Source organism: Erythrolamprus reginae, chromosome 1 (assembly GCF_031021105.1).
Source record: "Erythrolamprus reginae isolate rEryReg1 chromosome 1, rEryReg1.hap1, whole genome shotgun sequence".
Lineage (NCBI taxonomy): Eukaryota > Metazoa > Chordata > Lepidosauria > Squamata > Dipsadidae > Erythrolamprus > Erythrolamprus reginae.
The window spans coordinates 138,981,221-138,994,354 of NC_091950.1; the positions used below are offsets into that span (position 1 = coordinate 138,981,221).

The 13,134-nt window shown below is 39.2% G+C and overlaps 1 protein-coding gene across 3 annotated transcripts in view; it reads right to left on the minus strand.

Moving 5' to 3' along the window:
* Window positions 1-556: 556 nt before the first annotated feature.
* MYRF (myelin regulatory factor) overlaps window positions 557-13,134 on the minus strand; it is a 147,700-nt gene continuing 135,122 nt past the window's right edge. For all 3 annotated transcript variants that reach the window (XM_070766919.1, XM_070766909.1, XM_070766928.1), the window contains 5 exons: window positions 11,272-11,359; window positions 9,957-10,031; window positions 8,598-8,703; window positions 7,831-7,905; window positions 557-5,513 (listed from right to left, as the gene is read on the minus strand). In XM_070766919.1, coding sequence (XP_070623020.1) covers window positions 5,427-5,513; window positions 7,831-7,905; window positions 8,598-8,703; window positions 9,957-10,031; window positions 11,272-11,359 — 431 coding nt within the window. In that variant the 3' untranslated portion in view covers window positions 557-5,426. The remainder of the gene's footprint in view (window positions 5,514-7,830; window positions 7,906-8,597; window positions 8,704-9,956; window positions 10,032-11,271; window positions 11,360-13,134) is intronic.

Sequence of the window (13,134 nt, forward strand, 5' to 3'; positions counted from 1 at the left end):
AAATGCCAGCAGATATGGCTCTGCGTCCACCTGTGGCACCCGTGCCATAGATTCACCATCACTGTTCTAGGCTTTGCTTCCTTTAGGCAAAAAAGCCACCTGGATGACTTTGGGACAGTCTCTCCCAACCCAACCAGCTTCACAGTGTTTTGTGGAGAAAATAGGAGAGGACGTTAGATACTTTGACCAGTCACCCAGGTCATAGTTGTCCCAAAGATGCTTTTTCAAGAGACAACTGGACTTTGTTTTTCTTTGAAGAGGTTTTGCTTCTCATCCAAGCAGCTTTTTCAGCTCTGACTAGATGGTGGGCAATGGAAGGATTTATATTCCTAGCAGAGAGATGATCATTTGCATTCCTTTTTATTTCTTTTATAAAAACTGCAGATAGGAATATTAATCTAAAACATGGTTATTCCATCATCTCCAAATATTTCCTGTTGAATATTATGCGCAGTATTTAAACCAAATTGTTTTTCTTAAAAGGCATCCTTAATTAATTGCACTGTAAGTAACAATTCAGTCTACTGAAGTGGAAGAATACTAAGTGATGAGCCAATTTTGGGTACAAAGTAGTATACTTGGGTATTTATTTATACAGGTACATTTCTTAAGAATTAGACTCTAGATAAGCAAACAAAAGAAGAGGAGTCCTGACCACCAGAATTCCAAAACAAAAGAACAAAATATAAATACAAATTGGAAAAGCAGGTGGTAGAAAAAAAGCAACTTCACTTATTCTCCACCAAACTAAAATAATAAGACATTAACATAGTACTCACTAAGTATATGACTTTGAAATTGTGGACAATATACAATGATTAAAGCTGTGGTAGCAACTTTTAAACAAAACAATTAGTGCTTTATATTCCTTAAGGCTCACAGTGATGGCATAAAATATTTATATACAGGCTTTAAGCTTTAACAATAATAAAAATACAAAAAGTGTATGGATTTTCCTTTTGAGAAATCATCCCTAACCTTCAGAGTAGCCAAACTTTAGAAGCTGGCTCCATTTCCACCCTTGTTTTTTCTTCCTGTTCCTCCAAATGTCTAAAGAGGCACAGTTAGAATTTTAGCTCTTAGGAAAGTGAGCTACCAACTAAGCAGGAAGCACCATCTCTTACCTGTCTCCATCAGACAGGAACAGATAAAGCTGTTAATCACTATTTTGCTTTTGAGAAGTTTGTAAATAACGCAAATAAGAGGGAATGTTCTGAAACAGGACGAGTAAAGATTGTATGGTCGAAAGGTCCAGTTTATGTGATTATGCTAATAACTGAGACATTGATAGTTATTAATTTGCTATTATTTTTTGGCTAATTTTCTCTCCCACATTTGATACTTAGAAGCACTTTGAGACAAGAGAGAAATTATAGATGCAGCGTTACAACATTTTAAAACAATGAGACCTGTAATATAAAGAGCAACACTTGTTATAAAAGATTATGCATACCAGAGAAAACTTTGATGTGAATTTGCCAATAAAAAGATTTGATATATGTATATGTGTGCTTCTGTGTATGTATGCACACACACATACACACACATATATATATACTTGCATACTTATACTTAAACACAGATACCTTCTCTCCAATTCCTTTGGATCGACTGGGAGAAGAAAGTGATTGGTTATTTTATTTCTGATGTCATTTTGTCTTTGCTGCCTCACCGTAATCAGGATAGATAACAAACAGTGGTGGGTTAGCCATTTATATCAGTACTGAGGAGTAGGCAAAGGGATAGTCAGAAAAATATGAATGTCCTCATCAGATTGTTTTTAAGTGAATAGCTCTTAACTAAGGATTTAAAGATTTCTTACTCCTTGTAGTAAGGGAGTATTTTGGCATCTTGCTGCTGAGAAGAGCCATACTAGAGCTAAGATGGAATCAAAAGGAACAACGGATTCTTCCATTTCTATGAGTTACTACTTGCATTTCTTTAACTAAATGGGCACCATTGCAGGAGTTCTTTCCATTTGGCTGGAATAACATTGGAAAATCCCACTGTGGCAAACTGAAAGAGTTTAACCCTGACACGGAAAAAGTCTGGATTGATACAAGCCTCTATAATAGTGATGGCAAACCTTTTTTTTCCTCGTGTGCCGAGAGCATGGACATGCACTATCAGGCATGCGCAAGTGCCCACACCCATAATTCAATGCCTGGGGAGAGCGAAAACAGCTTCCCCCGCCCGCCAGAGGCCCTCTGGAGGCCAGAAACAGCCTGTTTCCAAACTTCTTGTGGACCCAGTAGGCTCGTGTTTCGCCCTCCCTAGGCTCCAAAGGCTTCCCTGGAACCAGGGGAGAATAAACATGCCCTCCTCCATCCTCCCAGAGGCTCTCTGGAAGCAAAAAACGCCCTTCCAGAACCTCTGCGAGCCAAAAATCAGCTGGCCGTCACACATGCCTGTTTGAGCTGAGCTAGGGCAACGGTTCGCATGCCAGCAGATGTGACTTCGCGTGGCACCCGTGCCAAAGGTTTGCCATCACTGCTCTAGAATGACAGCAGTTCTTGCACTGCCTTCAGAAGCATGGTCATGACATACCAATAGGCAGATGATAAGCAGAGTTGTGAAGGGAATAAATGTGCATCTTGAGTTGCATTTCATTGCTAGACAGTAGGAAGCTGGAGGGGTGTTGGATACTTGCATGGCTGGCTCTTTATAGGAAATAGGTTCTAGAAAGATAAAGTATGCTTTGAAGCATATCTAAATCCCTACAATTGTACTCATCAATGATATAAACAAGAATTAAATTCTAGTAAAGGATGAATGCAAATGGACAAAGTCATGAATTAAAAAGGAATAGTTCCTAAAAAAAACCCCTCACAGGTTTTTAAACATTTTGTTTCATCTCATACTGATCCCTGATAAATGCTTACATGATTAAATGGTCAGCATACCAAGAATAACCATAAAAGAAAGATTTTATCTGGTCTATGGTTTCATCATTTACTCTTCTTGAAATTCTGAGCACAAGTGTGAGTATAGAGGGAAGGCTCCAAACAAAATCATGTTAAAAAGTACAATATTTTCCTCTATTCTTTATATTTGCTCTGTTACAATTATGTCCAAACTAAGGAACTGAGGACAAGGAAGAGAAGGGAAAAAAGGTAGAGGGAACGAGGAAAACAGAACTGGGGGTGAAGAGAGAAGCTAATACTACCAAGGATGGCCTAGAGAAGTACAGTGAACAGCTGCCTTCATGATAACTGAAGCTCAATTTGGCACTGAAACGCCAATCAGTGCAATCCTTCAATAAGCAGTGCTTAGCTGAACTCAGATTCATTTTTTTCTGTTACTCATCAGTGAACGGTGAGTACAAGACTGCAATTTAAACTTTTTTTTTTTTTTGGCCAGAGAGCCTTACCTAAAGTATATATTATCTTTAATGTTTAAAACCTATAGTAATGACATCAATAAATTACAATTCCAGTTTGAGTTAATGTTAGTTATCTGAAATTAAGTGCCAAATTAAATACTGTGTGTATTAAAGATTTCCTACTTCATGCCTCGCACCGGAGCGGTCGTGCGCAAATTGCGCAACCTGGCGGCCACTACTGGCGTACCGTCGCCTACTGCACCAGTAGCAACCCATCCCTGATAGATATACAGTGTAGTATCAAATATGCAACACTGATAATAGCCTAAAAGTATGCCTACCTGGTAATAGATGAATCAATAATGTGGCAATTTCACCAAGGAATGCAGGCAAGACTACTATATGTTTTCACAAAAACATCAATGCTTAAAAAAATACCAATAGCCAAGGTCTACTTTAGTCATTTTAAACTACAGTAAATTTAAAAGCTTGCAGTGTTGGATGGCTGAAATATGCCAAAGGCAGAAATGCTTCTTTTCATGTATTCTTTATACAGTAATTTCATTCTGGCTGAGAGAGCTGAACCAGCAGCTTCTTACTTTCGCCATCAGATTACCTCCTTGTTGTTTATGCAACTGTTGTTGCTCCCACATAAATCTTCTTTAACTATTTTAGAAAAGAAATGGCCAGTGCCTGAACCAACCTAACACATTTGTCTTTGAATCGAGGGCAAAAGGTTGATACCTTGACATTGTGCTTATACATCTGACTTATCCCAGCACTTAATTTAAAATCTTGGCTTAGGTTGGCACTCAGTGTGGCTTCAACTTTGGTTTCCTATAAGACACAAGCCAATCAATAATTGACTTGAATGTTGGCTGCTGCTATTGCTTTTCTCTTTTTGGTGAACCCCCCCCCCCCCCCAAATGGTTTAGCAAATTAAAATCTTGTAACAGTAAATTACCCGAAATATGAAGGCTATTCAAAGCCTAGAATAAAGAAAGATATTTTGGTTTTGCTACCTCACAAGAGACCCTTGACTCTAGGGATTAAAAAAAAAATCAGTGTAGATATTTTTAGCACTCGGTATTTGCTTCTGGTGGCCTCCTTTCCCTGGTTTCTGGCACAAGGGTTAATACTATAAGTTTTTCCATATTCTCTTTGGGATGAATGTATTTTTGGCAGCGACAGATAATGGGATTTAAAGGGTTTCAGTCAATGCTTTTTCGATACCAGCATTGTGAAGTCCAGTTGTAGAGCCCAGGGGCTATTTCCTCAAGTATATTGGAAGAAAAGAGCTATCTTCTTGAGAAGCATTGTCATCCAGTCCTGAAAAGAAGGCACTTTGGGTGCAAATGTGACCTGCCTGAGAGTGGAATTTGTGGGGTCCATGAGGTTTGTTGTCTGCCCAATACAAATTTATAGTAAGACAAATGCAGGAAGAAGTGAGAGGTAAACTCCATAGCTTTTCCATTGGTTATTGCTATTGAAAACAACTAACAGCCCTGAATCTCAGTGTTGCCAGTATTTCTGCTAAGCATAGCTTTAAAGAGAAGCATCTGACTGCCAGCTAGAAAGTTGAAAATTCCAGTGTACGACTTGCAACACATCTAGATAGAATTCCTTTTTCGGACAGATCCAGTGTTTCCATTTTAGAATAGGACTTCTATCATCATTGGTAAGAAATCTGCATTAAAAAGCTGCTTTCTGGGCACCAAGATTTGTTTCCAGTCATGCCATATCTTTCAGTTCTGAGATGTCCAAATAGACTGAACACAAGCATGGTCAAGCCTAACATTTTTAAATCCAGTGTACTCAAGAGGCCAGGGGAATTTGAGCATCCTACAGCAAATCAAGAAAACAAAATGCCTATGTATTTCCTTGTTTTGCTTGTGGCACTATTCCTTCCCAAAGTACGACATTCTAAGATTAACATCCATCTGCTAGGAAGGAAACCAAAGTAACTCAGACCCAAAGTAAGGGGTTATCGATTAGAAGCAACTAGTCAGGGCGTGGTGTTCTTTGAAGAGAGTATTCAGTCAAATGAATCTTGGAGCCCATCGTTTTTCTGCTTCTGTCGAAAGGGTACAGGTGTTCCCGAGACTCATTCACAGAGCCAATAAAACTGGAAATAGTAGTCATTAAAGAGAGAGCCCATCTGCTCTATAGGGGTGCTGCAGTTAGCTTGGCCCTGTGAGGAAGAAATGGGGGAAAAAAATAAGGTTCAAGGAAAATGGAGGTTTTGTTTTGTTTTTACTGAGATGAGCTCTTATCTTGAGGGAAACATGAAGGTTTGCAAAAAGCCATCATTATCAAACAATTTACCTTGGAGAATTGGTCGGATCATTAACTTAAAACTATTACTTCTTTTGGAAGAAATGTAAATTAGTTCAAATTTAAAGTCAAAGTAAACAGTGAGCTCATATTCCGAATGGGTCCCCTTGGATTACTAGAACACTTCTCCAATTTTATGAAAAGGCTAATTTCCTGTGCATTTTCAAGGCATGGGAATATTATACTGGTATCTCGTGTCAGTAAATCTGACTTCCCCAACAAGTTCCATACTTTTAAATCTGCTCCCTAAAAGTTCAAGTCTCTTTTGTGCTCTTACACAGGGAGTTGAACTAGAATAGTGTTTCTCAGTCTTGGTAACTTTAAAATAAGTGGGTTTCAATTCCATGCTGGCTGGGAAATTCTGGGAGTTGTAATCCATATATATCTAATAATTGCCAGGTTGGAAAAAAAAACCACTGGTGTAAAAACAGCAATTCCAATAGTGTAGTAAGAAATGTCAATGTTCTCAAAGCCTCTTCAGTGGGAACATATTTTTCTCTACTGAAGATTAATCCTCAAATGAAATAAGCATGCTTGTGAAATCTAGACATTCTCCTTCCCATGATTACAAAATCATTTCTTATCTGTTGTGATTCCGTCTGAGGCTCCTCAGGGAACGGCTGAACCTCTGCCGGCTCCATGCTCAGAGGGGGAGGATGAGGAACAGGAGGAGGAGGCCCAGGCAGACGGGGAGGAGGAATATCAGGCCGAGGGAGAGGGAGAACAGCCTGAGTCCCCTGGGGTGGAGCTCTCCCCAGCAAGCAGCCTGGAGTCCTTAGATGAAAATGCACAAGCCATCATCGATCTCAGGCAGAGAAGAGCAGCACAACGAAGGGGACAATTAGCCAGGTATTTCCAGCCCTAAATAGGCAACAGCTGGGTTTGGGTGTGGTTCTCCCCAGAAAGGCTGAAAAGGCAGACCCACCCTTCCTGTATTGTGGAGTATTATCTTTGGGAGTCCTGGGACCTGGCTGTGATCTTTGGCGTCTCTGATTCTGGCTTGTGGCCTTGAAGGCTGAAACCTTGGGGGGAAAGGCGTGGGTCTTATTCTCTACAGTGGTGTGTGTGCCAGCAAGAAGTCTGCTGTATTGTCTGGCCGTCAGGACTCTGCTGTGAAGCCTCATAGCCTGCCTGTTGGGAAGAACAGGTTTTTCTCTGTGTTTATTTTTCAAACTATAAAGTGCCTTTGCTTTTACCAGCGTGTCTGGCTGTTTTTTCCAGTTGGTGTTGAAGTCTGGGGGCACCCAGACAGAACATTATCTAAGACTTATCAGGAGGGAATTTAAATATAGGATACTCGCACCATCCTTGCACATATTGCTGCATGTGGATATAATTCAGACATTCATTTGTCTCATTTAACAGGAGTTTGCAATTCTCATTCACTCAGTGCCCAGTTTAATGTCAAAGGGAGATTCGTTACCAAAGGTTGTGGTTCATCTTTCGCGGATTTGTTACTTCACGGGTTTTCAAAATGGGCTTAAATCCATTAAATGCATTAAAAATTTTAAATCCATTAAAAATTCATAAAATTCTTCTACAGTATTACTTCTACAGTATTAAAGAAACTGGTAGGATATCACATGTAGTTCTAACTGAGAAACATTATAGAATGACTGTTTAATGCAAAGGGTGGGTTTTACAAGTCCAAATACTCGTTAAATACATAAAAAAATATCTTTACTTCATGGAAATTCATTTTTCACGGGTGGTCTTGGAACGCATCCCCCGCGAAAAAAGAGGGATCACTGTATACATTTTTTTCTACTCTAATATGCCTTAGAAATGTATGTGGGTGAGTTACCTGTCTGTTAACTATAGGATATATTGTGAACAGATATACTCATGGAAAGGCTAAGAGGGAGAAAAGGAAGTAGAGAAGGAAGGGGAGAAGGGGGAAGGGGAGAAGTGAAGTTGGAGAGAAGGAGAAAGGTAGAGGGAAGAGAGGGAGATGGAAGGGAGTGATAAGATATAAATGGGGAAGCAGGCAGGTAATCAATGTATAAAAGGTGCAAAGTAAGATACTGGTCCATGTACTATTAAATAGAAATGTATAACTCTGTATTTTGTTCAGAATTATGGTATATGTATGGATGTATTGTGGGGAAAAACAATAAAAACTTTATTTTAAAAAAAAGTATGCTGGAGAGCACATGGCAAGCATTGATACTCACAGGCCTAGCTAATCGGAAATGGTAAGTAAATTCCTGGAATGGCATCATGACCACAGGCCAACGGTATGTTGCCTCCTAGGAAAAAAAGAACATCCAATACCTGGGATGAAAGAAAGCTATTTTTGCTACTTAATATTGCCCCATTTTCGAGACTGTCAAGGCTATTTGCATCTCCTTTGCTCTCCACTCCCACATTTTAGCAAGAAACTGATGTTAGAGAAGAGCAGACAGCAAGGTACCATATATACTTGCGATAAGCCAAACACATCCCCAAAACTGTAGAATAGAAATACTGTATACTGTAACTCTTATCTACTTGCATCTAAGCCTATCCATGGATAATCTAACCCTCAAATTTTTAATTAAAATGTTATGAAACATAGATAATCCATAGCTTATCCATCTAAACTTAATTATGAAAATTAAAACATAAGAGCATTTCAAGGTTCATCTTATTTACAGATGGGTTTATATGCCCAAACTCTTATGTTTTTGTTTTCAAAGGAACAAGGGGAGAGAAGAGGAAATGAAAAGAGATGAGAGGAATCAGTGTTATGGTCTTTTTTTTTTTTTTTAAAGCAAGTTACTAAAGAGCGATTTGCAAGAAATGAAGGCAACAATATATATTCCAAACAAAACTAAGATTGTCTAAGGACACAACAAATTGAACCTGGTTTTCAATTATAAACAAAAAACTAGATGCAAATACATCGTCCAGCAGGTAAACACTTATTTTATGAGATTTTTTTTCTTTTAAAAAGTCATACCTGAATATCTGTTGCATTAGACAAGCTGTCTAGGCCATTTTTAGTGTGCAGACATGGGCTGTTGGATGTGAGATTACAAAGATAGCCAGATACAGCTGAGGAAGCACTGAGAGGAAAGAAAGCAACAATGATGAACAGGTCATTTTCAATACAGCCTTCTCTTGTCATTTGTAATATATAAATGCCACTATTTACAGTATATTGGCCCATGAATTCTTATTTCACTGTACTCTTTCTCACTCGGCACTTTCACCCAACAAAAATACACAGCTCCTAATTGTATACCATTATACCAAGGAGAACAAAAATCATGTGCTCTGCCATTGAGCTACAAAACCCTTCTCTTTCGACAGACAGAGTTTCTTACATGGCATTGGACCAGAATACCTCCGGAACCGCCTGCTACCACACAAATCCCAGTGGCCGATAAGGTCCCACAGAGTTGGCCTTCTCCGGGTCCCGTCGACTAAACCATGTCGTCTGGAGGGCCCCAGGGGAAGAGCCTTCTCTGTGGCGGCCCCGGCCCTCTGGAATCAACTCCCCCCGGAGATTAGAACTGCTCCCACCCTCCTTGTCTTCCGTCAACTACTTAAGACCCACCTATACCGCCAGGCATGGGGGATTTGAGACACCTTTCCCCCAGGCTTATTATAATTTATGTTTAGTATGTATGTGCTGTTTGGTTTTTAATTATGATAGGGTTTTTAGTTTTTTTTAATATTAGATTTGTGCCAGTATAATATTGTTTTTATCGTTGTTGTGAGCCGCCCCGAGTCTTCGGAGAGGGGCGGCATACAAATCTAATAAATTATTATTATTATTATTATTATTATTATTATTATTATTATTTATTATTATTATTATTATTCTGTGTCATCCCTAACTTTTTATCTTCACCATGTCAGGATATGAAATACATGTGGTCATTTTAGAGTTGTTGCAGCAAATGGCTCTTTGCCTATGAGATGAGAAGTGGCATAGAAATATAGGTAAAAGAATCACCACAAAGAAATATCTGTGGAGATTCTGTGAAACCTCAGTCCTATGAGGAAGGGAAGATAAGGATTCTTAAATGGGGTAACCAGATTTGATTTAAAAAATGCCTGTTTGTCAAGCCTCACCAAAAGCCTGTCCTCCATCTTCAGGACGCATTACTATTTTCCTATGAATTATATTGAGAATATTGAATAGTACTCTCAATTGAATAATGCTCTCAATTTGTGAAATGACAGCAGATATTAAATCTTTATCAACTATTTACATCATTTTGGAATTCTCCTTTCTCAACCTGTTTTATCTTTTGCATTTTCTACAATATTCTTTGCCAGAACTTGTGCTTTCCCAAAAGTTCTTACTTACTTCATTTCCAAAGTAAGATTTGTGTTCACTGATGTAAACTTGCTGATGGGAATGCGATAAGTGATATTTCCAGTCCTGCAGGAATAAACAAAAAAGAAAGGATATATCACACATCTTCATACTTTCCTGTTGTGCTTTGTATGCTTTCACTCAACTACGATTCCATCATTCACCACTGGTAATATGGTAACCAAGATGCATGAACAAATTGTACATTGGTATATTTAGTAATCTTCTGGATGACACAATTCCTTTGTAGGAATCTGACCTTTACGAATCCCCATCTGATGTATGCAAAAAATGCCTACAGTGGATTGGAATACTGGAGTATAAAATCAACTGTATTTCCAAAAGTAGCAGAGCTGACCAGGTTGGTCAGAGAAAAGACAATAAAGGCATTTTTGAAAGATGAAACTGTATGTGGACTTTTTGTTGAAAGAAGAAAAAAATGACTTGATGATTACACGATTTGGAGATTAAAAAGGATGGAGAGTTGGAGAAAACTTTAAAAGGATGATTATTTGACTGAAAAAAGGACAGGTAATAAATGTTTTCTTTCTCTCTCTCTCTTCCCACACTCTCTCTCATCCTTTATCTTTTATTCTATCTTTGTTCTGGTTTGTTTTCTATATTTTACTACAGTGATAAATTCAGATAAAAATATAATGCAGAATGCAGCTGCGAGAGCAATCATGGGCTTTCCCAAGTATGCCCATGTTTCACCAACACTCCGCAGTCTGCACTGGTTGCCGATCAGTTTCTGGTCACAACTCAAAGTGTTGGTTATGACCTATGAAACCCTTCATGGCATCGGACCAGAATATCTCCGGGACCGACTTCTACCGCACGAATCCCAGCAACCGGTTAGGTCCCACAGAGTTGGCCTTCTCCGGGTCCCGTCGACTAATCAATGTCATTTGGCGGGAACCAGGGGAAGAGTCTTCTCTGTGGCAGCCCCAGCCCTCTGGAACCAACTCCTCCCAGAGATCAGAATTGCCCCCACCCTCCTTGCCTTTCGTAAATTTCACAAAACCCACCTCTGCCATCAGGCATGGGGGAATTGAAATATCTTCCCCAGGCCTATATAATTTATGTATGGTATGTTGTGTGCATGTTTTTTAAAGTATGGGTTTTTAACTTCATATTATTAGACTTGTATTGTACATTGTTTCTATCACTGCTGTGAGCTGCCCCGAGTCTATGGAGAGGGGTGGCATACAAATTTAATAAATAAATAAATAAATAAATAAATAATAATTAAAAAAAGAACTCCCAGTCTAACAAAGCTTATTATGGCTGCCATTCTCCCACTTACCTGCAATCGCCCCCTGTAGCACAGACCTGGGGTATGATGGCCACATTTGCCTCCAACAGTGACACAGACTGGAGCACAGGAGCTGTTTCTACAGGACAGAAATGATCAAGATGGAGCAGGAACGTACTCTGCACAAAATGCTAATCATTCTAAAGGGAAAGGTTTAGGACTGTGATCTTCTAACTAAAATGCAACCATATATAATTCTACCTAAACCAAGCCGAAGAAAAAACAGTTTGGAATGGGATTCATAAACCATGCCCAGTAAGGATGTATGTGTACCATCACTTCACAAAAGTTTACATGCAGCATAGGGCACAACAGGAACAGACAGTATAGTGGAGGAAGATCTGGCACAGACGGAAAAATAACAGGTGTTCTTCTGTTTGGATATGATTATATATAGATCAACTATAGGACATCTGTAGCCTCCAGATCTCCTAGGATGATCATTCCCATAGTCCCAGTCATCAAATTTTGAAAAGAAATTACACTAGCAAATATAATGGCTGGTAGTAATGGGGATGTTCTGGAGTAGAGTAAAGAAGGAATTAAAGATGTGCAAGATATATTAAGGAGGTGCTTGCATACAGTTAAAACATGTCTGAAGAATCTGTAGCTCAAGAGCAGGGGAGCGGATGGTTTCAGAGGCCTTGGCTGGTTCATTGCAACTCAAATCTTTCCTGCTTGCCTATCAGGGGTGCTTTCGAGTCAATCCTGACTCTTAATGATGGCCTGGGCTGATCCCTGCAGTTTTTTGGCAAGTTTTTTTTCTTCAAAAGAGGCTTTTCCCTTGCCTTTTCTTAAGACATCAGGTGACCCAGATTCTAAGTGCCTACAACAGCATTAGAACTCAAGAACTTCTGGTTTCTAGTCTGATGTTTTAATCAGTGCACCAAAGTGGCTCTCTCCTACATGCCCACAGGCCAATGATTAGACAACTGGGCAGAGCCAAGTAGGGAGGAGGAGAGAGGCACACATGCAAGAGACAAGGGGTGACCGGGCTTCTGCTACTCTTGGCTGCACTATTATGAAGCCTTTGAACCATGATCTATTTCTGTATTTGTTTTGGGGGGCAAAAATGTTTCCTTCTTCTGTTAAACAATGCCTGACTATTTATTTGATTATATGTCTTCCCCTCTCATCTCTGGATCATATACCAGGCTAAAAATAAAATTTTAACCTGTCAAGCCCTAACACCCAAGATCACAAATAATAATGTAAACTTAGAACTGGAGAACTGCAGAAAAAACCAACTTTTTATTGAGGACTTGTGTACTGCACAAGTCAAAAAGTGGGCCATGAAAATATTTACTAACCCCTCACCTCCGGGACATAAATTGTTTCAACTCCTACCCTCAAAATGACACTGTACACCAGTACAACTGGACACAATAACAGTTTTTTCCTGAACGTCCTCACTCTGTTAAACAAATAATTCCCTCATCACTGTCGAACTGTTCACTAAAGCTGCATTACTATTACTATTAGTCTTCTCATCATTCCTATCACCCATCTCCTCCCATTTATGACTGAAACTTGTTGCTTGTATCCTTACAATTTATATTAATATTGATTGTTTCCTGATTGCTTATTTGTACCCTATGACAATCATTAATTGTTGTACCCCATGATTCTTGACAACTGTATTGGGTTTTCCCCCCATATACACTGAGAGCATATGCACCAAAAACAAATTTCTTGTGTGTCCACTTGGCCAATAAAGAATTTTATTTATGCTATTCTTATAAGAAAGCAGCAGTAACTGGCAGATATTGACAGCCAGGTCTTTAATGCCTTATGAAAGGCTGAAAGGGCTGAGGCCATCTGTAAATGATGGAGGGATGACATTCCGTAAGGCAG